General features: G+C 47.2%; 1 protein-coding gene and 1 long non-coding RNA gene across 3 annotated transcripts; one reads left to right on the forward strand and one right to left on the reverse strand.

Moving 5' to 3' along the window:
- Positions 1 to 673: 673 nt before the first annotated feature.
- Apobec3c (apolipoprotein B mRNA editing enzyme catalytic subunit 3C) lies at positions 674 to 5,239 on the reverse strand. Of its 2 annotated transcripts, XM_063243723.1 has the most exons (4): positions 4,967 to 5,239; positions 2,567 to 2,711; positions 1,314 to 1,590; positions 674 to 1,172 (listed from the first exon to the last, which is right to left on the reverse strand). In XM_063243723.1, exons 1-4 carry the CDS (start codon positions 5,044 to 5,046, stop codon positions 1,054 to 1,056), a joined length of 621 nt encoding a protein of 206 aa, XP_063099793.1. In that variant the 5' UTR covers positions 5,047 to 5,239; the 3' UTR covers positions 674 to 1,053. The 2 variants fall into 2 exon arrangements, with proteins under 2 accessions (XP_063099793.1, XP_063099794.1); XM_063243724.1 differs by lacking the exon at positions 2,567 to 2,711 and having other exon boundaries at positions 4,967 to 5,235.
- On the forward strand, positions 5,154 to 28,000 carry LOC134474853 (uncharacterized). Its single transcript, XR_010045735.1, has 3 exons — positions 5,154 to 5,266; positions 27,450 to 27,675; positions 27,860 to 28,000. It is a non-coding gene; the product is annotated as an uncharacterized LOC134474853 (long non-coding RNA).

Raw genomic sequence — 28,000 nt, forward strand, 5'->3', positions numbered from 1 at the left:
GGACAGCACAGGGTGGGAGTGGTGACAGGTGAACCAGGGGGAGAGTTTCAGGGTGCAGCAAGAGCTGCGTGGAGGCGGTGTCGGGTCAGGAACCCCTTTGGAGACAGGCACACAGAAAGGACAGGAGCCTTGTGATCCCCACCCACAGGCAGTCCAATTAGGACCTGGGTCCTTGCCGTGGGCCTGAGTCCAGATACCGAGGCCCCGACCCCGGAAGTCGTGTGCACTGTATCTGGACGCGCGCCCTCTGCAGGGGCGATGATGCTGGGAGGGAGGCCCTAGGGTGTGGCCTGATGCAGTGCTCCTGGTGGCTTTGTCAGAGGGACACAGGACACAGGGACACTGGGGATACATGTGTGGTGGGGAAAGACCATGTAGGGGCACGTTGAGAAGTGGACATTAAAGCCAGGGACAGGAACCACAGCAGAAACAATGCCGCCAGCCCCTCAGTCATGACCGGCATGGTTCCATCCCATGTGGGAGCTGCCCTGGGGTCTCTGTGCCTGGACGGTGGCATTGTCATTGGATGGCCTTGGGACCTCACAGTGACTGCACCAGGGAGTTCCCTGAGAGCTCAAGTCTGCCTGGAGGGACGTTTCTCATATTGTCACCGGGTAGCACGGGTCCTTGCTTTAGTGTCAACGGAAATTAAAACCAAAGCACCAAGAGGATCTACAGGCTAAGGCTTTAATTGCAAAGTATGAGAGCACAGGAGAACGCATTTCTGCCTTGAGGGCTGTTCCTCAAATCTTCCTGCTTACACATTTATGTTCAGTGTAAGAACAAGATTCAGGTCCGGTGGAGGCCAGGGCTGAGGGTGGTGTTAGAAATACATGCATAATAGTCTTGTGTGATCACAGGACGGGTGAGCTTGCCTTGCAGCTGGAGACGCCTGATTCTCCTTAGGGAGATGCGAGTTAGATGAGGATGGAGAATGCTGAGGGGAAGTGGGAGCAAAGGGAAGGCAGGAGAGAGGGGCTCGGAGCAGCCTCCAACCTCAGCGGGTAAGACAGAGGACGTCGGGCGCCCCAGGAGAAAGCTGATGGGGTCTCCTCACTCGAGAATATGCTGCAGGGTCTTATAGTAGTGGAGGGAATTTTTATGGAGATTGGGCCAGTCGTAGAAGCGCTTGAAGTCGTTGTACACAAAACGTCTCCAGCAGTATAAAAAATCTGTTAAAGAAGAAGACGACATTAGAGCCCCCTTGGCCATCCACCCCACCCCTGCTCACCATCCCCTCCCTGTCCCTCACAGGATGGGCACTGATCCCAGTCCCCTGCACCCCCTGAAGCCTTCAAGCCCCCATTTCTCACCTCGAAAAAACATGACTTTCACAGTGGCCCCTTTCTTAATCAGTGCTTGAAGCCTGTTCTTATACACGGGGAACTGGTGGTAGTACAGGCGGGCGACATAGATAGTCAGGGTTACGTTGCGGTGACCAGCCAGGAATGTTGTCAACTCTTCTGCACATTCCACGCAGGGGCTCCAGGACATGTACCAGGTGACCTGGTAGTACTCATAAGGGCACAGACAGGTGTCGTGCAACCAAGACAGGAAGCGGAGCTCTGCGTGGAGTCTGAAGGGGCTGGGCTGGGAGAGGAGGAGGAGAAGGGGGACCCCTGGTTGGAGGAGCACGCAGCACAGGGAGGGGACGAGGCACAGGGTGGGGGACCAGCATCTCATTCCCGGACTCCCTCCTCTCCAGCCCTCCCTGTCCTGGCCGTAGGGGTCGCCCCTCCCACACACGTGGACTCCCACATCCACTCAGCACCCCTCCTGGGCAGCAAGTACTCTGAGCCCCGGCTCCGCTCATGTCTTCCCCCTGCTCCCCCAGGAAGGGACACAGCTCTGCTGTCCCACACACAGGTGAAATCAGACTTGTCTGACTCGAGACAGCACTCACGCCCTGTGGGGCACAGGAAGACAGTATGGCAGGTATCCTGGACTCCGTCATTCAAATGAATTCCATTCGTATCTAGTGACTATTTAAACTGTGGGCACCAGAGAAATGGGTTCCAACTTTGATCTGGGATAGCTCTGTTCTAGGGTGGGTGGAGCCTGTCCACCCAGAGGTCCCAGGCCCAAAGCACTGGAAAAGCCAAGGTCTGGGAGACAGAGGGGCAGGTGTGTGGCGACACATTTGCAGGTGGCAGGTGGAGGTGGTCCTGGGCCTGCAGGTGCTGGCCACCTGGGAGTCCCGTGAGGGTAGAGCAGCTGGGGCAGAGGGAGGTGGGGCCCTGTGCTGTAAGACAGCAGATGGGGGCCGCGGAGGCTCAGGGTTGTGGCAGGACAGAACTGAGCACCCCAGCAGTCACAGGACAGATAAGCGTGCCCAGGGTGCCTGACCATCGGGGTGCCCCGACCTCGGGAGTAAGCGCTGGTAGAGTGGAACAACACCTCTCAAATGAGGCCTCTTGTGAGAAGTCACAGGGTGTCATTCAGAGTTGGGACAGTCAGGCCGGACAGCAGGTCGGAGGACTCCGCCACGCGGCTTTTACTGATCATTGGTTTTACATTCTCACCTGGCCTAGCTTCTGCCCGTCCCAGAGAAGAGACTGGAGGGTACCTGGTTTAGAAAGAACCCCTTGTGAAGGACTTCGTTTCTATTCTTTACTTCAAAGCACAGGAAGGTCTTGTGTCGACCATCAGCATTGGGCAGGTTTTCAAAGTGGAAGTAGAATGTACTTTGATATAGACAGTCCATCGGTTCTCTGTGGGCACAGGTGAGAAAGCGGAAACTGCAGAGCTGGTCCTGCAGCACTCCAAACCACTGTCCACTAAACACAGGTCCCCAGAGCCCTGGGACCAACACCTCCCATAACCCTCCAGGCCCTTCAACCTCTCCAGGTGAGAGAGAAGACAGCCGAGGGGCAGAGAGGACAAGGGCCAGAGGGCACCCTTCCAATTGGACGCCCTGCCTCCCTGTTTTGCTGCCCAGTCATTCCCAAGCCAGGAGAAAAAGTCAAAGACACAAAAACGCTGCGCCCCCAAAGAACAACTCGTAACCTTTCACTTCATGGATTCCTGTCTTTCTACCTATGCAGGCTACTATCAGGGCCTGGCCTAGCACGTCATCTCCTGCTATAACAGAATAATACACATCAAGATACACATATACAGGGGCTGGGGATTTAGCTTAGCGGCATAAACACCTGCATTGCAAGCAGGTAGTCTGTACTGATTTAAAAAAAAAAAAAGATGCACCTATACAAGGGTCACCAGAGAGTCAAAGCCCCAAAAGAGGTGTCCTTGGCATTGATGAGGTACACAGAATGTTTGAGGGGTGCACTGGTGGGCTGCAGGAAGTGGTGGGGGTGAACTGTTCATATGGTCAAGGTTCAAGAATCGAGGAACAATACATTTTTGGAAAAGCACACAGGATCGGGTCATGGTTAACCACAACCACTGAGAGAGCCAGGAAATCTGCACCAGTGAAGTTCTCAGCTGCCCTTTAAGGCCTCAGGACTTCAGAGGACATGTGTTAGTCTCAGCTCAAGCCATTGGCTTAAAAGTTAACTCTCGCCACAAGTCGTGTAGTACTAGTTGTACTCATTTATTAATATTAATTATTGCTGGCTCTGTACTATGTCAAGTGGGTCCTCAGCAGGGTACAGTTGTTCAAAAGTTAAAACTTTGGGGCTGGGGATTTAGCTCAGTGGCATAAGCACCTGCCTTGCAAGCAGGCAGCCGTGAGTTCGATCCCCTGTACCGATAAAAAAATGAAAAAGGCAAAAAAAAAAAAAAAAAAGTCAAAACTTTTTAATAAGCACATCTTGTGCTCTAACAAAAGATGACAAGATGCAGTGTATTCACTGTTGTTATTCTCCTACTGCTTGGTGATGAAATTTTATGTTAGAAAAAAGAGTACAAGCCACGCTATCAGTTCATACACAGCGAACAACTGGGGTCGGAACACAGGGCATCACGTCAGGTTAATAGATGGGGAGCACGGTCACACAGCAGGCAGAGGATGGGGCTGGGTCCGCCACCTTGGCCAACCCACCCCTCTTCCGGCCCAGCTGGTCCCGCGGTGGGGCCCTTGTGCAAGGAATGTGGAAAAGATCTTATGGCAAAGGAAGACCACGGGACCTAATTAACTCCTTTGAGCCTTTAAGTGGCTCTGTATCTTGAACAAAAAATATACACTTCCCGCCGCGTAGCAGCTCGGCCTTTCTAGTATTAGTCCATGGAGAATGAGAGGGAGGAATAAAGCTGATTCGGAGAAAAAACAGCTTCCTTGTCCGACTCTGCATGTGAGGCTCCGGGCCGCAGTCCCGCGTGTCACCCAGGAATCTGCTTTCCCGAAGCAAGTCTCTGGAGGAGACCAGACAACAGAGAGGCAACACGGCTGGCGCTGCTTGTTTACCTGAGCACGTACTACGGAGACGGATGAGTATGGGCTACTACCCTGGCTGCTCGCCCCGGAGCTGGGTGAATAAAAGCAGGGTGAGCCCCCGGCTCCCGGCTCCCGGTGCAGAAGCGGCCCCTGGCTCCCACATGCACAACTATCTCTGTGTCTTGTGGGTCAGCCTCGTGGGGAACAAAGTCATGAGCAATCCAAGCAGGACCTGGAGTCCCACAAGGCTTTCCTAATGTGAAGCTACTCGCTCTCCGCCCAAGCGTTCTGAGGTCTCCTCCCTGCTGCGGCCCCCGAGTGGCCCCGGGTCTGCGGGCGAAGCGCGGGTGCCGAGGCTCGGCTGCGCGGACCCTGGCCGCGCGCCGTCCCCATCCCCGCGGGGACACCCCAGAGGGCCGCCCTCCGCGCCAGCTGCGGGCCAGCGCGGGATCGCGGGTGGGCACCGAGCGCCCACGGTCCGCTCGGGCTCCCGCTGCAGCCCGGGATGACGGAGTCCAGGGCCGGGGCCAGCAGGGGCGGCCCCGCCAGCGCGCGGCCACAGGCGGCGGGGAGGGCGGAACCGGGAAGGGCGCGCAGGGCGGGCGCGCGGGCGGGCGGCGGCGCCGGTACCTGTAGTGCGCGGTCCATCGGCAGCCCCGTGGGCAGACCTCCTCCAGCGAGTCTCTTCCACTCCAGTCCGAGCGCTCCATTTTCTGAGCACAGACAGGGCCCCGCTCTGGAGGCCCCGACCTGCTCCCGCTGCCCCTGCCCCAAGTGGACGGGCCAGCGCGGGTCAGCTGCCTGCTGCTCAGACCCCGTCTCCTCCTCTGCGTTGCTGGCGTGGGCGCCCTGGGGACCTGCGGTAGCAGCTGGGCCCTGGTGCAGGACCTCAGGATCCCAAAGTGAAAGAGAAACTCAGTGAGGCCCAAGGTTGGTGGGGACTGGGTGGAGGCGGAGCCCCGAGGGGGCGGGGGCGGACCCCACTTGGCAAGGGCAGCGCCGGCAGGAGGGACTTCCCGCCTTCCGCTCCTTGCGACACTTCTATAGTGGCTTCTGAGCACTCACTAAGTAGTTCAGGCTGGCCTCCTACTCGCAGAGATCCTCTTGCTTCAGCCTCCCAAGTTTCGGCGTTAGATTGTGCTTCGCCACACTCAGGTGCACCAACAGAGGGCTTCAAGAGATACGCAAACCCTGAGCTGCTTGCTTTTGGGGGGCGCAGGGGGGTTTGCTGCTTTATGCTTGCTTGTTCGCCTTTATCCTCACCCCACGTCGACAGATGTCCCAGGTCTGCAGAAGACCGGGTCCCGCGGGGCACAGGCTCAGAGGTGGGGATGGGTTACTCGGGGAAGAGACAGCTACAGGTGCCAGAAAGTCTTGCTCCGGATCCCAGTTGCGTCCCCAGTTTCTCGCTGCAAAGTCACCCGCTCTGAGGTGGCGGCGTGGCGCAAGAAAACGTGGAGCGCCGCACCCACAGCTTTCCACTTAAATGCATTTAGGGCGAAAAGCCCGGAGGAACTAGCGCGCTGTGTCCTCCGAATAATCTTCCCGAAGAATCTGTCCTCCCACTGCCCTCGGCCTCAGGTGCTTGAGCTCTCGGCGGAGGTCCGGACTCCCCAACAGGAGGAGCCTGGCGCGCGCCCTTGGGGTGCACCAGAGCGCCCCCGCCTGGTGGAAAGCGGTCCCGCCCTGCGCAAAGGGGAGCGAGCCGACAGGTCGAAAGGCTACTGCCCTAGGAGACACATGCAGGAGCACAGCACTGGTGACAAAAGAATACTTTCACTAACCAGAAGCGCACGGATCTCAGTGTCGGGGACCACAAATTCACAGTGACTGGTTTTGCATATTTCCCTGTGGGATCAAAGGGAGGATCGGGATTATTGGCACCACTGGCCTGGGATTTCCCGTTGACTCTCCTAAACCTTAAAATCGTCCACGCCTTCCTGAGTCATCTCAGGGTTATACTCAAGGTCAGGACACTTCTAAGGGTAGGATTCTGCCCTCTTCTTGAGTTTGAGTTTGGGGAAGAATTGGGATGCTTTACTAGCCCCACCTATCACAGGATCCAGGGGATGAAGGGTAGCTGCTTTGCGGGTGAGGAAATCGGACCCGGAGATCCTGACTTCCCAGCCGTCCTTCCAATACTGTATTTGTCTCTGTTTTTTCTTTTTCTCGCGACAGTTTTAAGATTGACAATCGGAACTCTTGGCCGGGTTCCCGATATTTTAGAAGCAAATCTAGGAAGAATGCAGACCCGGAAGGGATCCAGCTCTGAGGTGGTGGAGACCAGGGGCCAAGCTGCCAGCTTTGCGCCAGGCGGGGCTGAGCCCTGTGCCTTTCTTCCTGGGTGGCCTCGGGCGGTTTACTGAATGTCTCTGTGCCTCGCTTATTCCTCATCTATAAATGGGCAGAAATGATACCTACCTTATAGGGCTTGGGGAAGGTAGAAGGTGGTGATTCATGTAAAGAACTTAGTACTTAGCACAGGTAAAGGGGACCCAGGTAATGATAGTTATTATACTCAGCCGCGCAGCAGCTGTCTACCTGGATATGTGCCTCCTGTCTGTCATCTCTGCAGGGACTGAACCCAGGGCTTCATTCCTGTGCACGTGCTCTACCACTGAGCTCCCCCCAGCTCTGTTTATTTATTAAATCTTTTCTTTCTGCGTAGTTTTATTTCAAGAATGTTAAATGTACAGAACCATCAGTATATGATGTTTTCTGATTCCTTTATTTTCTCAATATAAACCACTCCCTCAGGTCCATCTAAATTATTGCAAGTATTAATTAATAAGAGCTGCGGGGCTATTTCTGCAGAGCAGCATTGAGTGCTGTTGGGCACGTAGGTTGGTTGCAGTCCTCAGCTGCAGTGAGTAACACGCTATGGATATCGGCTTCTACAGGAACAGAAGTTCGCATTTTCGTGGTACTAGAGTGTGGTTGCTGGGCTTCGGTTAACTGTGTGTTTAGTTTTATAAGAAATGATTAAATTGTTTCCTAGAATAGTACCATTTTATATTCTCGACAGCAACCTATCTGCATTCCTTGCTGTGAGTTCAAGGCCAGCCTAAGCTACATAGGGAGTTCGAGACCAGCCTGGACTACAGAGCAAGACAAAAACAAACCCCAATATCTGTCATCCTGCCCAGTGATAGAATTATTTCCAAAAGATGAAAAATATTTCCAAAAGATGGGAAGTATAAAATAAAAAGCGGCCTTTATTCTGAAAACACGGAGAGAGATGACCAGCACCTCCCACCGCTGGTGACCAGCGATCTCTCTGGTGGACACGTGGCGTGGGGGTATGTAAGTAGCCTCGGTTTGGGGTGGAACCTAAGGCGGGCATTAGGGATGCACAGGTAGCCCATTGGTCCTAGGTTTGGCGCCATATGTAAATTTCCAGGGCGGGAAGATGGCGTCACAGGTAAATTCCTAGGGGTGGGGGAGATAGGGGTTTCCTGTATCTGGCTGAGGCTTTCCTGGCTACAGAGTCCTGTCTGGGCCAAAACCCTTTCATATCCTGTTTTAGGATTATTATTATGAAAAGGAGTGAAGATTTCTCTCTTTAACTACTTCCTGCTGGCAGGGGGCACTGTACTGGAGCCTAGGGGAGTTAACGGGATGAAGGTTGATGCCCAGGTAGACGCTGGTGCCAGGTGTTTTGGCCAGGACAACTTCACTGGTGAATGCACGTATGTTAGACTGGAAAAACAAAGAGACAAGATATTATGAGGAGGCATGGCACTGTCATATTTAAGGACCCAGATGAGATAGAGGGAAAGGTGCCTTTGATTTAGACATGTTCCACCGTAAGGCAGAATTCTGAAAATTAAACGTGGGGTTAGGGGAAATGATGTTATGAGTGGTGATTACTCCCCGACCTGAAAGCATAAAAGTTAAGAGGGTAGGTGTATAAAACTTGTCTCCGGTCCAGGAGTTGAACTGGAAAAAATAGGGGGAGCAGGGAAGGTGGCTGTACCAGTATAGGGAAGGTAAGGGCTTAGGCTTTCAGGGATGTCACGTTTAACCAGACAGCTGAGGGTAGAAAGAACTGCGACTGTTATCATATAGAACATTATGAAGATTATCTTACGCATGATGTGGGAGTCTTTAGGAAAGACTGTCAAGAGTTCTGCTGTAAAAATGATCATTAATAGAATGTAAGAAATTAGGAACCAAAGTGGATAACAAAACATGACTTAGGGACTGGGGATTTAGCTCAGCGGCATAAGCGCCTGCCTTGCAAGCAGGTAGTCGTGAGTTCAATCCCTGGTACCAATGAAAAGGAAAAAGACAAAAACAAAAAACAAAACAAAACAAAACATGACTTAGCCTGTAACTGTGGCTGTGAGGCCTTTGTGAGACAGAGAAGGGTAGGCGACAGAAGATGAGATGACCACTCAGAACGATCAGATTTAGGACTGGGAGGGTACCTCTTAGCCTGAGTGGTGTGAAACCAGGATGGGAGTCCAGCAACTTTGACTGCTGTAGGGGTAGCCAAGTAGACCAGATGGGGGCCACTCCACCTTGGTGGTAGTCCTGTGGATTTAGAACATTTAAGATAAATTAGATCTCCTGGGGATATGGGAGGATCTGGTTTGTTTTCTCCAGAGGGTTGTGGAAGGCAGAGATCAGCATTTTGTCGCAACAGGTGCCGGAGGAAGGAGAGGACTGGGACATAGTCAGCCAGGGGAGGGAGATTTTGGGGAACAGGAAGATTGTGGAGTAAGAATGGCCTGCCGTACATAATTTCAAAAGGACTTAAGAAAGTAGGAGCCCGGGGAAGTGCCCTAAGCTTGGCTAAGGCTAAGGGCAAAAGTTGAGGCCAAGGTTGGTGTAGTTCTAAAGTGAGTTTTGTAAGGTGTGTCTTTATGAGGCCATTTGCCTTTTCTACTTTTCCTGAGGATTGTGGATGGTATGGGATGTGTAGGCACAGGTAATGTGTAAGCTTGAGGATACCTGTTGAGTGATCTGAGAAATAAAGGCGGGACCATTATCTGACTGAATACTCTGAGGTAGACCAAACCTTGGAATGATTTCTTGTGATATGACTTTGGTAACTACATCAGCAGTTTCCCTGGTTGTGGGAAAGGCTTCTATCCATCCTGAAAAAGTACAAACAAAGGTGAGAAGATATTTGAGAGTGTTGTGGTGGGGCACGTGTGTAAAATCTATCTGCCAGTCCTGACCAGGGGTGTGTCCTCAAAACTGATGGGTAGGAAAGGAAGGGGGTGCCATGCATCCCTGAGGAGAGGTCCTGGCACAGAGATCACAGGTGTGAGTAATCTTAAGAATGATAGTTTTTAGAGAAGGGTGTGTGACTATTGGGCTTAAGAGTTTGTATAGGGCCTGTGATCCTATATGAAAACAGTTGTGTAGGTCAGCAATGATGTCTAAGGCCTGTTGATGTGGGAGAACAAGTTTAGATCCCTGAAAAATCCATCCCTGAGTATTTTGTGTGTAACCTGGTTTATGAAGTAGCTGTAACTGCTCTGGTGAGTAATTAGGCTGAGGTAGACTGTTTGGGACTAACGGGAGAAGATGAGAAGGGCAGGGCCCTTGTGCAGCTAGCTTGGCTTGTGAATCTGCAAAGGCATTGCTTTGAGCAATAGGATCTGTAGAGTTTTGGTGTCCTCTGCAATGAATAACTGCTGCCTGCTTTGGAAGTTGGGCTGCCTCTAGAAGTTTAAGGATAAGGGGAGCATTAATGATGGGGGTTCCCTGAGTGGTAATAAAACCCCATTCTTGCCAGATAGAGGCATGAGAGTGTAAAATGCTAAATGTATACTTTGAGTCAGTGTATATATTTATAATCTTGCCTTTTGCTAGTGTAAGAGCCCTTGTAATGGCAATAAGTTCTGCCTTCTGGGAAGAGGTCCCAGGTGGCAGTGGATTTGCCTCTGTAACTTTTGAATGGTTAACTATTGCGTATCCTGCCTTCTTTTGGTTGTCTGTGTTTGTTGAACTGCCATCTATGAACCATGTGTCAAAGGCCAAAGAGAGACATGTGCTACTGATGTGAGGGAAAGGGGTGGGTGTCATCTGTAAAAACTCAATACAGTCATGGTGAGGATGGCCCTCTGAGGTGGGAAGTAAGGTGGCTATATTAAGAGGACTACTAGTTGCCAAAGAGATGCAAGGGTCTTGAGAGAGAGCTAAGTGTACCTGTTGAAGGTGAGAAGGGGTCATTAGGGCAGGGAGCACCTTATGTGAGATAGGTCACGTAGGTGATGAGGTGAGTGTACTGTAATAGATTGCCCTAATGTAAACTTTTTAGCTTCCTGTGTCAAGAGGGCTGCAGCTGCAAGAGCTCAGAGACAAGGAGCCCATCCTTTTACTGTGTGATCTAACTGTTTTGACATGTAAGCTGCTGCTTGAAAAGAAGGTCCCTTTTTGTGTCCTAGTACACCAATAGCGTTGTGACCCTGAAAGGTAGTGTATAGGATGAAAGGTTGGGTGGGATCAGGAAGGGTAACAGCTGGAGCTTTTAGGAGAGCCTCTTTTAATTTATGAAAGGAGGCATGTATGGGCCTAGTAGGGTCCAGGGGTTCTGATAAGGGATCCTTAGCGGTCTTGTAGAGGGGTTGAGCTAGGGCTGCAAAGTTAGGAATCCAGAGACGAAAGAAATTAGCTAAACCTAGGAAAGATGTAACCTGCTGTTTAGTTGTGGGTACCTGGAGATCACGAAGAATTGCCTTACGATCTGAGGTGATGGAGTGAGTAGTGGGGGTGAGAGCGAGACCGAGGTATTTGACTTTTGGGGAAGCTATCTGAGCTTTAGCAGGAGAGACCCTGAATCCATGACTAGCAAGGAAATTAAGAAGACTGGCTGAGTGGTGTATGGCTAACATATGGGATGGAGAACATAATAGAAGGCCGTCTATGTATTGAAGGAGAACACTAGGTTTGAGATCAAGTTCTGTGAGGTCAGTAGCGAGAGCTGGACTAAAGAAGTGGGGACTATCTCTGAACCCCTGGGGGAGCACTGTCCAAGTAAGTTGTTGAGACCTGAGAGTGTCTGGGTCAGTCCATGTAAACGCAAAGAGGTTTTGGCAATCAGGGTGTAGGGGGATAGTGAAGAAGACATCTTTAAGATCTATAACTGTAAAGTGAGTGGTGGAGGGAGGGATATGAGAGAGCATGGTATAAGGATTTGGCACCACTGGGTGAGTCAGGGGTAAAAGCACTGTTAATTACCCTAAGGTCCTATACCAGGAGATAGGACCCATCAGGCTTGAGTACCGGGAGAATGGGAGTATTCTGGGGTGAATGGGTAGGTTTAAGAAAACCTTGTCTAAAAGCCGCTTAATTATGGGGTTAAGTCCTCTTAAATGTTGGGGAGCTATGGGGTATTGGGGAATACAGGGAAAAGTTGAGGGATCCCTGAGACGGATTAAAATAGGCGTGGCATGTGTAGCCAGAGAGTGGGATTGGATGTGTCCCAAACCATGGGGTCAACCAGAGAAGGAGGAAGATGGGGGAATGGCTTTGCGATGCCTTGTGAGGCTGTTTGGAGAATTAGGGCTGTGGGGAAAGAGAAAGTGAAGGAAAAATTAAGCTTTTGAAGAAGGTCTCTACCTAAAAGGGGTGTGGGACATGTTGGGATTACTAGGAAGCTATGGGTAAAAAAAGAGTCTGGAATCTACACGGGATAGGCCCAGTCTGCAAAGGTTGATTCGGCTAGCCATCAACGCCCACAACAGAAATCAAGGATTTACTACAAGGTCCTGAAAACTCAGGAAGTACACTATAAGTCGCCCCTGTATCCACAAGCAGAGATACTGTCTTACCTGAGACCTCCAGTGAGACTCGGGGCTCCAACAAGGTTACTGGAGTGGGGGCTGTGAGCCCCGAGCCCCATCAGTCTTCTGCAGCAAGTCCGAGCAGGTCAGTCAGCGATGAATCTGGCATTGACGAAGTCTCCTGTGAGGGCGAGGGATTAGAGGATGGCTTACCCGCTCGTTGGCGGCTAGGACAGTCACTCTTCCAATGCCCCTTAACGTTGCAGTATGGACATGGTCCTGGAGGAATGCCAGGGTTAGGGCAGTCTTTTGCCCAGTGTCCTTGTTTGCTGCACTTGAAGCACGGTCCGGGCGGGACTCGGGCAGCCACACCTTGTTGCGGATTTCTTGTCTTGTCCGAGTGCCACTGCTAAGAGGTCAGACTGATATTTAGCAAACTTTAATTTTTGAGCTTGCCTTTTCTCCTTTTGAACCTTATCTCTATTGTTGAAGACACGGAAGGCTAATTTAAGTAGATCCCCTTGTGGAGTTTAAGGGCCATGTTCAACCTTTTGTAATTTTGCATGAATATCAGGAGCAGACTGTGAAATAAAATAAGAGTTAACAACAATCATCCCTTCATGAGAGTCTGGGTTTACATTAGTATATTGATTAAGGTTTCCTGAAGCCAATTTAAAAACACAGCCAGGTTTTCGTTAGCCTCCTGGACCTGTTCTAGAAGCTTGTTGTAGTTAGTATGCTTGTGAGCGATCTTATTAAGGCCCACAATCAGACACTCAATCATCTTATGTAATTTTTTTGAACCTTGTCCATTCTGATAGTTCCAGTCAAGTTCTTGGTCTGGCACAGCTACAGGCCCAGGGTCATTTTCAGTGGTGTTTGCCCTATACCTGCAATCGGCTTCTTCTCGAGCTGCCTGTCACAGCTGATTTCGCTCTTGTGAGCTAAGGGTGGTATTTAAAATCACATAAACATCCTTAAAATGTAAATCACAACAATTAGTAATGAATTCCAATTGCCTGATATAATTCTGTGGGTCAACAGAGAAGCTACCTAATTTATGGGCAGTCTGGGATAGATCAGAAAGGGAAAAAGGCACATGGATGTTAACAAGTCCCTCGGGGCCAGCTTGCTCCCGAAGTGGTAGCAGAGCCTGAGGAGAAGATTCCGGAGCAGAGGGCCATTGGGCAGCCATCCGTCCAGTAGATGCGTGTGAGCAATCATCTGTAGAGCAGCTACAAGCTGTTGCAGGTCACCCTGGGATGAAGAAACACAGGCAGATGGCGTCTCACTGTGTGCCTTGCAGCGAGAGGAATGCTGTCGGCAGCACAATGAAGCGTCATGTGCACTGCAACAGGGTGGCTGTTGCAGTTCACAAGAGGAGCCACAAGGGGGCACCTGTTGACAGTGAGGGTTCTGGGAACATGGCAGCACCCTGTTATGTGGCCCCAAACATGGCGGTGCCCTGCCACGTGGCAGAAGGTTGCAACATGGCGACTATTCCTGGCGCAAGCTGGAACAATCATGCGGCCGGCTGGAAGGACATAGCAACGGAGACCTAGTATGGTGGGCGGGCCGTGAGAATGCTGTAGGGGTTAGAGAATTCTCAGGAGAACAAGAAATCGAAGACTTTGAGGAAGCGCTAACAGAGTGACTAGAGTTGCTGGGAGAGTTATGGGTCCCGGAAGGTGGAGAGGGAGACGATCGTACAGCGGGAGGTATCTGTGACACACTGGGACCAGGACTGCTGAGAAAATCAGGCATAGGGGGAGGGGAGAGTGATCCGGTGGGAGGTAACGGGAGGGAATGAGTTTGGTGGTAGGCAGGTGACAGCCGGGAAAACACTGGAGGAACGTCCTCAAGCAAATCCTGAGGGCAGGATGGAAAAGTTTGCGGCACGGTAGAGTTAGCTAAAGGTATCTCAGTGGGAGCACAAGACTTAATGAGAGACTGGCGTGTTCTCCGAATAAGAAAGGCCTGAATATAAGGGAGTTCTAGTAACTTGTCGCCGGTCTGACAGAAATCATACAGGTTTCTGAGAATACAGGGGTCAAATGTTCCTTCCTTGGGCCAACGCTTGCCGATAAGCAGGTAGGTTGGCCAGACCTCCTGGCAGTAAAAAGTTAATTGTTTAGTTTTTATGGTACTTTTAATTTTTAGAGTACATAAATTGGAAATTAGGCATTGTAAAGGCATCTTTTGGGAGTTAGAAAATACGTTTCCCATGACTGATTCAGGCAAGAAATAAGCCGTGGTCCAGAACAAGCCGTCACTCGTTTGTGACACCACACAGCAGCTAAGGTTCCAAAAACTCGTATATTCCAGTCGTCACTGAGAGATTTACGAGTGGAGCCCACGTGGGGTCAGTAACAGTTTTGCCCGTGAAAGTGCAAGGCTTTAAGGGAAGTGAGGGCCTTTCAGTGTGGGTGGTCCAAAAATCTCTGCTTTGGGCTATCCGAACCCAAAGAACGTGAGAGATTTTATAGAGTGTGGACACAGGTTTGCCCAGAAAGAACCCTGCCCTGGGCTTGTCCTAAGGACGTGAAAATGCACAGACCCATGTGAACGGGGGGAACAGTCAACTGGGGCTGCCCAGTGCCAAGAGTTCCCAGAGAGTGCTCACCTGAAATCAATCTGGCCAATGGTGAGTGTAGGCGGCTGGCGACAAGGACGTCTTGGGAGAGGAAAAAGCTCGGAATTAATCCAGGATGTTATCTGGTTTGTGAATCAGCCAGGGGACTCAACTGGGTGTGTCCCAGGAGTCAATTGCCTGCCAATCGAGTCACAGCACCAAATGATAGGATTATTTCCCAAAGATGAAAAATATTTCCAAAAGATGAGAAGTATAAAACAAAAAGCGGCCTTAATTCTGAGAACACGGAGAGAAATGACTGGCACCCCCCACCGCTGGTGACCGGTGATCTCTCTGGTGGACACGTGGTGTGGGGATATGTAAATAGCCTCCATTTGGGGTGGAACCTAAGGAGGGTATTAGGGATGCACAGGTAGCCCATTTGTCCTAGGTTTGGCACTATATGTGAATTTCCAGGGGCGGGAAGATGGCGTCACAGGTAAATTCCTTGGGGTGGGGGAGATAGGGGCTTCCTGCTTTGGCTGAGGCTTTCCTGGCTACAGTGTCCTGTCTGGGCCAAAACCCTTTCACCCAGCATCTGACCCTATCACTCGTTTTTTTTTTTTTTTTTTTTTTTTTTTGTCTTTTTCCTTTTTATTGGTACCAGGGATTGAACTCACGACTGCCTGCTTGCAAGGCAGGCGCTTATGCAACTAAGCTAAACCCCAGCCCCGACCCTATCACTCTTTTTTATTTTAGGCACCTAAAATAAATAGTAAGACTATGCCTTTAATGTGCATTTCCCTTAGAGGTAATGATAGAGAATAGCTTTTTAAGGTATTTAGTTGGCATCTGTATATCTTCTTTAATACAATCTTTAACCATGGGTTCCCCCTGTTGTACCTCAAAAAGGCCCTGAGATGAAAAAACAGGCAAGGTGATGTCTTTTTTTTTTTTTTTTTTTTTTTTTTTAAGAAGCGCTTTTATTTTAGCTGGCACCAGCAACAGTGCAGATGGAATTTGCAAAGCTGTGCAACTGGGTTAGAATTTTGACTGATTTTTATAGTTCATTTATGATTAGCTCATTGACCATTAAGTACATAGTGATGAGAAACAGAAACAAGGTGCGCCTTTGTTCCCCTTTGCTTGAGGTCAGAGGGATTTCACAGTGGATGAATAGCCAATACATAGCCCTTGGTCTGCCAATTCCAGGAACATTTGTCTCTCACAGAGGGAACAAAAGTTTGACACAGCAAACAGGTTACTGGGGGGAGGGGGATAATGATGCATAGAGAACAGCATGATGATGCGGTTGGTTAATCTATAACTATGTGGTTGGTGTGTGGTTACTAGGGCAATGAGCACAGAATGACAATACTGCTAGTAACTATCCTTTAACTATTTTTGCTAATAACTATCTTTTAACTATTTTAATTTTTTAGCATTTTAGTATAACACCCCCCCCAGTTTTTTTGTATTGCAGTGAAATATACATAACAAAATTTACCTTCTTAACCAGTTTATGTTTTTAAATTATACTCATAATGTTGTGCAGGATCAACACCATCCATCTCTGTAAATCTTTCCATCTTGTGAAACTGAAAATCCATGCATGCAGTTCCAAGCAAGAACACTCCTGTCCCCCACCCAGCTCCTGGTAATCACTTTCTGTCTTTCTGAGTATGCATGTGCTGCCTCCCTCCAATAAGTGGAATCCGCCTCCAGTAAGTGGAACTGTGGTGCATTTGTATTTTCATACCTGGCTTGCTTTGCTGGGCACGGCCTCCTCAAGGAGCACTGGTGTTGTGGCAAGTACAGCATTTCCTTTTCTGTAAGGCTGGCCACTGACCACTTCTACTGTGTGCATGAACCATGTTTAGCATCTCCATTCATCCAGGGTGGAAATTTGGATTGCATCCATATTTTAGCTACTGTGAACCGTGCTGCCATGACCATGGATGTACAAAGCTGGCTTGGAGCCCTTGCTTCCAATTCCTTGGGTACAGACGCACACCTACACTTGGAGGGCTGAGGAGGCAGGATCCTCATGAATTCAAGGCCAGTCTGGGCTCCATATTGAGTTACTGTCATTGTGTTTTTGAGTAACTGGTGGTGTTCAAACCCAGGTCTCACACATCCTAGCAAGTGCTTTACCACTACAGTGTATTCCCAGCTCCTACATTTTATTTTCAGTCATTTGAGATGTGAGCCAATCTACAAAATCTGCCACATGCTGTAGAGTGGTATCCTAATTAAATTCCTGATAGTTAAATTCCTATTTATTAACAAGGCTACTTTGCTTTTCATATTTGACTATTTTGTCTTGTATTAATTGTCTGTCTACATTACTTGCCTGTGCCCTTTTGGCAGGCAGAACCCTCAGGCCCAGTGCTGACCAGGAGGGCAGTAGCCAGCGTTTTTTCTTCTTACCTTTGCCTTTGCTATCTGGTAAGTCTGTTATAGATAAACCTTTTATCTAAGAAACCTTTTCTCAGGTGCAGAAGAAAGCTTACTAAGTGCCTTGTCTCCTTTAATTAGAAATGCTTTCTTTGCATTCTGAATGTGTTTCTAAGCTCTTAAATAGCTTTCAAACTATCAGGGCATTTTTCAGATGCTATGTGAGAACCAAATACTTACTAGTTTTTGATCATTGAGATGATTGTACAGCTTTTCTCCTTTAATCTGTTTGTACAGTTGCAGTATCACCCTTAGACAAGTCATAGTGGTTTAAGGTTAGGATTTGCATAAAGCTCACCAGACTCGACGACTTCGCCCATCACCTATTTCCTTGGCTTTGAGAGAAGATGCAGGAGGTGTGAGATGATGCATCTGTCTGGCGGCCAGAGCTGGGTCCCAGGATATACGTGAATATGGATTTCAGTGGCTTTGCTCACACTTCCCACTGGCTTATTACTGGAGACCTGGCCAAGATTCCCAATCTCCCAAATAGGTGTACAGCAAAGGTTTAAAATAAATGAGGCAAGTAGTATGATTTTAGAGCTCCAGGAGGATCAAAACCCTCTGCAGTGTTTGAGATTCTGGGGACTGAGACAAGGGATGTCTCTGGGTGGCCCATATTTATTTAGTTTTTAAACAAGAAAGGGGTTAGAGCAGAAAACACAGGAAACTGAACAGACCTTGGAAGTGGTTCAAGGACTTTGACAAGAAACACATTATGTTTACTTTAGAAGAACTATCTTATGCTAGTTTAGGAGAAGTATCTTAGGAGAAGATCTCCATGTTGCATTTAAACACAGGAGTGAAATGCCTCAAGTACTCTTCCTGATTAGCATGTGCTTACCCCATCTTCCTGCCACTTTCTGAAGCAATTCTGCAAATCCTCTTTCATTAGTCACCTCTTTGTGGCTGTTTCAACATCCTGAGTCAACTGGAAATGTTTAACTTTTGTGGTCATTTTGACTTTGATGCATGTGTTTCTAGATCCAGAGGAGGAGGTGGGTGAGAACATGCTATCCTGTGGATACAGAAGAATAAAACTCCTGAGGTACTATGTCTGCAAGTTCGTGTTCTCTAAAACCGAAATGAATTTTAGGAACAACGGAGGTGAAGAGTAGAATATATTTATTAAGGGAAAGAAAGCTTCTGTCTGAGGAGAGACAGAAAGGGTCCCAAGCAGGTTGCCCAAGACTCTGTCTTTTCCAGAGTTTTTTATAGAGTAAGACCATGGTTCCAAGGTGGGACATAACTATAGTTAGCCAATAAGATCAATAGTTTAGATAAAATTAAATTGGGGACAAATGGGAAAGCAGGTCACACAGGAAGTGGGCATGCCTAGAGATCAGTGACTCTTCCTACAGAGGGTTGGGATGGTGACTCCTGGCTTCTCAAGGGTGATCCAGATTTAATCCTTAAGGATTATACGTAAGGGTGTGGTTGCATTTGTTTTGCCTTCTGTGTTGAGATCTGGCCCATAGTAAGAGATGTGTGTCCCCTCCAAGGTCACTAGACATCTGGTCCTCTGTGCCAGCTTCCTCGAGCCCTGTCTGACTGCCTATAATATTTCTAACTAGCTCAGCTGCCTGCAACAATGTTTTTAGTGGACAGGAATTGTCATACCAGAAGCCAGGTGTGCCAGGAGCCTCGGGATGGAGGATGGAACTGCTTGCCCCAGAGGACTCCACAACTGCTTGGGGAAGTGGTAATGGGATTAGTGGGAATGAGTTTTTCAGTGTAGTAAGTTTCTTAAAATATTAAACACATCATATTTCTAGATCATTCTGCGTATATGTGAAAAGTTGGAAGTAGTATATTTTTGTCCATGTGTGTGCGTGTGGATGCCCTATAGCAAGAAAACAATTTTTCTGGGTGTGGTGGTACATACCTGTAATCCCAGCATTTGGAGGCTGAGGCAGGAGGATAACAAAGAGTTCCAGGCCAGCCTGGGCTGCATAGTTAAGTTCTAGCCTGAATTGATAGCGACTCTGTCTCAGAAACAAAAACAACACACACACACACAAACACAACCTAATTTTAATAATTTTCCAGTGGGTTTCTGCAGGAGGGGTTTTCTAAGATGCTGAGATGATCAGACTCATCCTCCCAACCTGACGGAAGGGGCAAATGCTGTCTCTTCCAGATTTTACTTTGCATTCTCTTGATTTCTGGTAACATCAAGTGTCTTTTCATACTTTCCTGTCCCTTCAGTTTTCTTTAAAATTGCTGGCTGAATCCTTTGTGTATTTTTCTATTAGGTAGCAAAATATCTTTTCTTATTACTTTATGAGAATTTTTAGACTTTCTGGATATTAATCATTCACAGTCGTATGTGTCACAAAACTTTCTCCCAGTCTGTACTAGACTTTTCGTTTTTGATCTTTCTTTTCTTTTCGATGTAGATATTTTCTTTTCGTTGGTACCGGAGATTGAACTCACGACTTCATGCTTGCCAGGAGATACTTATGCCACTTAGCTAAATCTGGCAGATATTTTCATTTTTAATACTTTTGAATGTGTCTGTTTTTTAACGCTGTCGAATATGTTACAACATAGATATCTAATTTTTAATTTGCTTATGTGTAATCAGTATAAGAATAATTTAGGGGAGGAGCAAAGATGACAGATAGATAACAGCAGGCTACAGAGGCTCCCTGAGATAGTCAACTTAGAATTCAACATAATACAGAGTGGGGAACCACAAACAGAGGGAGATGAATTCTCTCATCCAAAGAAGAAATTAAAGTGAGAAGAACCAACCAAACATACAGTCCCGGTGCTATTATTGGAACAGTTAAAGGTTCAATGTACAGCAGACAACTTGCCAACCATCCAAGATCCCATCTTGGTGACTTGCCTACCATCTGAGGTCCCACCGTGACTTGCTGAGCCATCCGAGGTCCTGCTGCTTCGACTCACTGGAGGTGCAGTTATACTGAGTTCAGGGAATGGTGAGCTGAACGGAGAGCTGAGTTGGCAGGGTGCCTACATCGACCTGTGGTGAGTGATGGGAGTGGATCCATTCCATAAATAGGGGGGCTCCGGCAGAAGACATTCTGGGACCGGGCAGGACTGGCAAGTACAAGGGGCAGCCGTGACTTCAGTCATTTGTTCCCTTCCCAAATGGGATTGGTGGAGTGAGCAAGGCCTGGGTCACATGACCTGGCTGAGCCCCAATAGGTTATCCAAAATCAAGTCCCTACAGCGGTGGCACACACTAACCACAGTAACCCAGTGAAGCCTCAGAAGTTTGACTGACCCGGAGGAAAGGCAGCAACAGTAATACAGTGCAGGTCACAGCAGCTTGACTGATCTGGAGGGAAGGGGCCAGCATATGCTGTCCCTGTTTGCAACTCACTAGCACATGGCAGTGAGAATGTCATCTAGCCAGCATGCTTCAAAAGAATTGTAACCAACAAAGAAAGAAACTGGGGCCGCATGGAAGAAGCAAAAGAGATGGGAAGAGGAAGCAACAACAAAAAGTCCCCAGGTCCCAACCCTGAGAACACTGACCCAGGACAGGTAAATACAAAGGAGAATGAGAACAGCAAAAATGCAATATCAGACATGGCACCAGTGGACATAAAGAGATATCTTTGGGATCTCATAAATGAGTCCAAAAGTAAAATATTTAGCCAAGAAAAGCAAGATAGAAGAAGATTAATAAAAGAGATACTAAGCATCCCTCAAGCAGACACAGACGGAAGAAGGGAGGAACTTGAACAAAGGAGAGAACCATTTGATGAGGAATATAAAAAAATATAGAATACATGAAGCAGATAAAAAGAGATCACCAGGAAATTAAAACTCTATGGAAAGATGGCAAATCAGCTTGAAAGAAACTAAGGATAGATTATCCAAACTGGAGGACAATTTTGCAATGTGGGACTATGAAAGGGAAAACTTTTTAAAAATAACAAAGAAACAAGCCGTAACAATACAAAGGCTAGAAGAGAACAAGAGGATCTATAATGTGAGAATAAAGAATGTGAAAGAAAAAAAAAAGAATGTGAATGAAGAAGCAGGGGTACAAACAAAGGAACTATAAAGGTTATTCACAGAAATAATTAAGGAAAACTTCCCAAGCATAGGAAAAGGAAATGATATTCTGATGTATGAGGTATACAGAACTCCAGCCACCTACAACCAAAACAGAGCTACACCCAGACATATAATAATCAAGATCCCAGAAATTCAGTATAAGAACAGAATATTAAAAGCTGTTAGAGACAAGAAAGAGATCACCTATAAAGGAAGGCCCATCAGAATAATGGCAGACTTCTCGACAAACCATCAAGTCAAGAAGAGCCTGGAGCGAAATAGTCCAAGCCCTGAAAGAAAATAATCTCCAGCCCAGATTGATATACTCTGCTAAACTGTCTCTAGAAACTAATGGAGAAACAAGATGCTTCCAAGACAAAGAGGAACTGGGGAAATTCGCAACCACCAATCCAACTCTACAGAGAATACTGCAGGACATTCTAGAGAGAGAGAACAGTACCAGGATTCCAGGAACAGTGGCAGAGAGGCCTCAATGGAGCAGAAAACAGAATGAAGAAGATAAGCAGACCACTGACGGCAAAAGAGAGCATAACAGAAATGAGGCAGAGAAAGCTGGTTATAATCTCTAATACAGATGGCCTTGATACACTAAATTGAAAAAGAAGAACCACACGTGGAGTAGATCAGGAGGTAGGGTACACCAAGATACTATTTATAGGAAATATAATTAACATGAAAAAGAGTACATGGACTGAAAATCAAATATGAGAAAACAATGCTCTATGTGACAGAGAACCAGAGAGTAATAGGGGCAACTAGACCAGTGTTTGTGGATAGGTTGGAAAGACAGGCTTTAGTAGGTAAAGGAATACAACTAGAGATCAAGTCCAGGAGAGAGAAGGTTTGGAAACACTTAGGTAAATAGCAGGTTGCTCCCCCACCTAATTTAAAACCAAGGGTCTTGGTCAGACCCAAAAATGCACATGGTACCCTGGGGAAGTGAAAGGGGAGGGAGAGTCTTAAAAATGATGGCAGAAGACGTTGTTAATAGTGTATCAGGATTTAAAACCCACCTTACTCCCACCACTCTGCTTAGATAGATTTTATTCTATTTTTTTTCTGATAGATTTTATTCTGTCCCACTTTGTCTACTTGCATTAGATTTGAGGGCACAGACAGCTATCCCAAAAATATCAGGATATAGCACAGTAATCACCTTTAATTTCCTATTATCTTAATCTGGAGCACTGTATGACTAATACTGTTTTATCATGACTGATCTTAATTAAATCTGGTTTGTTTGATTGCTGTTTGATATCGACAGATTTTATTCAAAACTGAAATGATTGATAGTATCAAGTCTGAGAGTACAGGCAACTACACTGAAGATGACAAGACTCTACGATGCACATTCTGGTTTGATAACTGCCGGTTTTTCAGTTTCTATGCTATATACAAAGTTGTGTTCTTATTAATACTGTTATGTACTGATATATTCAATTATACTAAGTCTGATGATATAGCCAATTCTATTGGAGATAACAAGAGACAACACAGGAACCATGGTAGAATTCTTTGTACAGTGTTCTTGTATGTTTCTTTCATTTCATGTGTTTATAGGAATATGTTTTGTTTTGTCTTGCTTTGTTTTGTTTCTCCCTGTAAAATAGAAAGGAAAGAAATACAAATATAGAAAAACTCATGCATGTGTAGAATCTATAAACATTTTATGAGAACTGATCTTATGACACATGATGAAATGAATAGATACTTTGAAGAAAAAAAGACACTAAGGTACCCAGTGCGGATCCTGGAGCGTCATAATGTGAAATCCAGCAATAGTATTATTCTTTGTTCAGAGTGATATTAGCCTGCTTGGGTTTATTCAATCTCAACATAATTGAAGAGATGGATAACTGCATGTATGTTTAAGTGTATAGGATTGGGGCTGGGGATTTAGCTCAGCAGCATAAGCACCTGCCTTGCAAGCAGACAGTCTTGAGTTCAACCCCTGGCACCGATAAAAAGGAAAAAGAAGAAAGAAAGTGTGTAGGATTGATAACCATATTTCTAAGTTTTTGTTGCAGAGTTGAACAGAACTAGTTGCAATCTCACTGTTTGAATCCCCACTTTATATGCTCCACTTTAGTATCTTGAATAACTATTTGTAAGAAGTCAGTCTGAAATCGTCAACTAGTGATTTTTTACTGTTTATTTTTTTCTTTGAAATTATGTATTATTTCTATCCATTTTCTGTTTTGTTTAGCCTTTCTTTAAATTAAATTTAAAAAAGACACTAATCAGCTCTTCAAGATCGATGAGGACCAAGATCATAAGAATACCTTTGCTGTCACTGCTGTAACTCTGTGAGTCCCTGATCCTCTGACCAAGGAGACTGTGGGACCTCAGAGGAGAGTGATCATTGGTGTGTGGTGTGGCTGAGGAGAGTCACCAGGAAAGAAAAATCTCCTAAGCTTTCACAGAAAGCAACTTGGTCAAGCAATGGCTGTGACTCATCCAGGTGGCTGACACTGAGCGGTACTGAGAGGTGCTTGCTGTGCACAGTTCCAAGGCAGCTCCTGAGGAGACCTAACCAACCTTGATGGATAGCCAGAGACTGACCGTAATTAATATAGGTCTCGCTTTAACTGGGTCTTGGGCATCCAAAGGAAAGTATAACCACAAAACACATAAAACAATGCTATAGTAATGTTATAAAAACAAAACTCTGTTATAAAAACAAATCACTAACACCTTCTGACAATTGCCAGCTTCACTGATGACTGACTAGTGTTAAGGACTGTACAGGGCTAAATTACTAAACACAGGAACTTAAAATCTTTGGACTAAAAACCTTTAACATAAGTAAGTTCACTTAAAATAAAAAGGGTTCAAGAATAAAAAGGCCTTCTACAGAGTTCTCCAAACACAGCTCCTCCAACTTCAACTGACCATGCATCATTTGCAACTACAAAATAGAAAAGGGGGAGATGCAGGGAGTGCTGACGCTGGAAATTGCTGGCAACCTGGAGAGCACAAAGCGAGCCACATAAACAAGCTCAAGAAGGCAGAGTGCCCAGGCCAGCCAGGAAAATGAGTTTCGAGGAGAAGAGTTGGATTTGACATCTTCTTCCTGAGTGTATAAGTAAACGTGCGAGGGTGGTTGAGCAGTTCCTTTTCCCCATCAGGAGAGAGGGCTTCACCTGCCCTCGGTTTTCGTCTTTTCTTTATTTCCCATCCTCTCGCTGCCCCTGGGAACACGTGGCAGCTAAGGAGTCTCATGGTTTTGCAAAAAAGCCTACTGTAAGCTAGTGCTGCTGAGGTTCTGCGGAAGACACAGTAAGAACCCGGAGGATTTGCCTTCACAATGGGGGAAACAAAGCTACCACCTGGACATGTGGTCAGTGATAGCGCCCTCCTAGCATGTAGTGGGTTCAGTCCTTAGCACTGCAGAAACAAAAACTGAATGAAACAAAAACAACTATCACTTCACTATAGTAACCATAGTAACCAGGGAAATACAAATTAGAACCCATACAATCCGTCCAATGTGCCCAGTACAGTGCAATAACCCACTCCCGCATCAGAGACTGCCAGGAGGTGCACGTGGGTGTGGCTTGGAGAAAGAACACAATTTTGGTGAAGCCAGTTCCAGTGCCCCCCATTCCCATCCCTTTGCATCCACATTGACCCTACCAGGGTTTCCATGCCTGCGCCCAGCGCTCATCAACAGAACTGATGAGAAAGTCTGAGTTCCCGGGTGGGATATTACACAGCCATGACTGGTGACCCACAGCTGTAAGAAATATACAGTAGCTGAGTCTTGCCAGCAGGGTGAATGACAGAAGCCGGGACTCTCTGTGCTGTGTGCTCCTATTATGGAAAATGCAGGAGAAAGTGAAACTAACTTGCGGTAGAAATCTGGAGAGGGCCAGGGGTTTAGCTCAGCGGTATAAGTACCTGTCTGGCAAGTGTGAGGTCATGAGTTCAATTCCCAGTACCAAAACAAAGAAAAAAATCTGGACAGTGACTGTCCCAGGAAGGTGGCAAGGGGACCATTGATGCTGGGAATTTTCTGTATTTCTGTCCCAGATGCCAGCAACTCGAGAAATGCATTGTGGGAGAATTCGTACATTTAGCTGGGCATAGTTTCCCAGCACATAGGAGGCTGAGGCAGGAGCAGGTTCATGTGAGTTTAAGGCCAGCCTGGGCTACATAGCGAGTTCAAGTTCAGTCTAAACTATACAGTAAGACCTTGCCCCCCCCTTGCCAAAAAAAAGTGGTATGTGTGTGTATGTGAACTTTACACATTTATCTCTATGTACATTATATTTCAACACATTTCTTTAAAAAATAGCACATTTCAGATTGTAATGCATAAGAAGAAGTTAATTGCATGAAATATCCCTGCAGAATCGCTTGCATCCACATCTGTACACATTTAATGCATAGAACAGGTCTGGCCAGACATAATCACATACAGGGGACACTGCTGCAGAAGGCTGGGCTGGAGGCAAATAGGATGAGGTGACAGATTTCCTTCCTGGCTGCACTGATTATAAATTGCCTGAACATTTTTCTAGAAACCTATAGTTCGGTTCATCTATATAATATACTATTTAAAACATACCCAAGAATGGATTCCCAGTGAATTTCACAGTTCTGGTAACTTACATGCCTCAGTCCTCTCTTGTCTGCAGCTTCACTGTGTTAGAGATCCAGAGAGTGACTCTCCCAGGAAGATGATGAGGAAGAAGAAGACAGAGCAGAGGGTTCCACAGTTGCTGGGGTTATTCTGTCTTTGTATCCTAGATGCCAATCACTAGAGACAGACAGCTTCATTTCCCAAGGCAACTGTGGCCAACCAAATATTAATAGGAATGTCCAGAAATAAAAATAAACAATTCATAAGTTTTAAGAAATGTGATGAAATCTCTCATCAATCATCCCTTTGTCCAGGGTATCCATGTTGTATACATTACCTCCTCTGTTATGGTTTCTATCAAGATGTCCCCTTAAAGCCTCATGTGCTTGTAAGTGGGGATTTGGGGAAGACACTGGATCGTGGGAGCATGGTACTGATTGATGAGTACCACACCCCCATGATCCAGATGTGGTGAGAGGTGCAGCCTGGTGGAAGAGGTGGGTCACTGGGCACGTGGGCTGGAAGAGCTGACCTCCCATCGTCCTCCTTTGACTGCTCCCTGCTTCCTGCTGCCATGCTATGAGCTGTTTCTTCTCTGTCGTGCCTTTTGTCATGGCCCTCTGCCATGCTGCCCTGCCTTAGAGCCAAGCTCAAGGGCCATGGGGCTTACCCATCCATACCTCTGGCCCTGAAGGATGGAGCCTGGGCCTCTCCTCCTCGAGAAGGGCCAACATGAGGCCCTGTGCCTGCGTGAGTCCAGTGAGCCTAGGATGAAGGTGGAGCCCCACTGGCAGGGAGCTAACACGGTGACCAGGAGGGACTTCGTCCAGGACGGCAGATGGGGCATGGTTTGGACGGAGCTCCTCCAAGCCCCTGGCTGGCTCTGTCTTCACCAGGGACACTTGAGATGCAGAGGGGATTGGCTGGCAGGGGATTCCCACATTGACTGTTGTGCCCCTTTTGAGGTGTACTGATGGGATTTTTAAGACTTGGACAACTGTGAGGGGAGGCACAGGACTCGAGTTGTGGGCCCTTGTATGGTCACACGTGTAAGGTGGTTTATGGCCCGCTGTCCAGGGCTGTGCCTGTGGACATCCACTTAGCCCTTCATCTGCCCCAGCAGGCTCAGTTCCAAGGCCCTGGAGAAGGTTTGTCACTTGTACAAGGAGTGATCAAACTATAGAGCCAACGTTTAAACTTTTAAACACTTATTACAGCAAGAGACACATCGCTGTTCACCCCCCGCCCTCAGAACTCTCCCCCTGCTTCACGCACACTCACCCACTGCTCTTGTCACTTTCTGAAGCAGCTCTGAAAGTCTTCTTTCATGAGCGTCTTTATGAAACGTGATTTAAAAAAATAGAGTGAACGCTGCGGCTGTCTACCATCCTGCGGGAAGGTGGACTTGTCACTGTGTGTCCTCATCTGTCCTATGTGCCAGAGCTGGCACCGGGTGACCTCTGGATCTTCCTCAAAGTCGGAATGACCATGACAGGTAAACGTTTTCAACTGATTCAAGAAATCAAGGCAGGTGTGACAGCGCAATTAGATACCCACAAAAGAGGATTTGCAGAACTGCTTCAGAAAGTGGTCAGAATGACGGGAAGTGGGGGATGGGTATGGGGGGGATTCGTGCCAGTGTGTTTTTTACTGTAATAACTTTGTTTAAAAATTTAAACATTCATCATACTTTTCTTTTAGGTGCTGGGGATTAAATTCGTGTTTGCCAGCCAGGCGCTTACACCACTGAGCTAAATCCACAGCCCCCACCATACTTCTCAATCAGCCCACAAAAGAGGCCTCACGGGTAGGAAGAGAAGGAGCTGGGAGTTAAAGCCAGGAGCTCTGTCCCTACAGCCACGCCTTTAACTTTGTCTTTTATCATCTTTGCTGGAAAAAATTGGACAGAAAAAAAATACAAAACCAGGTCAGTGGTGCACAAGAATGCTCACAGGTTGACTTCCGGTGTTTAAATTCCTTAAATTAAGGTTGGGCATTTTGGGGTTCCTGTGTTGTCATATTTCAATCTTAGATATTTTAGGAAATATTTTTATGTTGGATGTCTACTGAATCCTTTAAAAAAACTGTCATTTTAATCAGAAACAATTTAGATTTCAGATATTGGAAAACCTCTCTGGTGACTCTGTCACTTCCTCTGGAGGGAGCAATTTTTCAACACTGAATCTGCAGTAAGGATATGGTTTGTAAAACTGGGTAACTTTTTATACTTAAAGAAAAAAATCTTAGCAACT

This window comes from Cavia porcellus, unplaced genomic scaffold (genome assembly GCF_034190915.1).
Source record: "Cavia porcellus strain 051 isolate PalLab524CR breed Dunkin Hartley unplaced genomic scaffold, mCavPor4.1 scaffold_40, whole genome shotgun sequence".
Taxonomy (NCBI): Eukaryota; Metazoa; Chordata; class Mammalia; order Rodentia; family Caviidae; genus Cavia; species Cavia porcellus.

Bases quoted from the DNA above. Each gene is read 5' to 3' on its own strand.
- Apobec3c (XM_063243723.1), bottom strand. From the start codon at position 5,046: ATGGAGCGCTCGGACTGGAGTGGAAGAGACTCGCTGGAGGAGGTCTGC. The intron at 2,712-4,966 runs GTACCGGCGCCG...CTGTGCCCACAG, and splicing joins CGATGGACCGCGCACTACAG to AGAACCGATGGACTGTCTAT. The intron at 1,173-1,313 runs GTGAGAAATGGG...CTTCTTTAACAG, and splicing joins GAAAGTCATGTTTTTTCGAG to ATTTTTTATACTGCTGGAGA.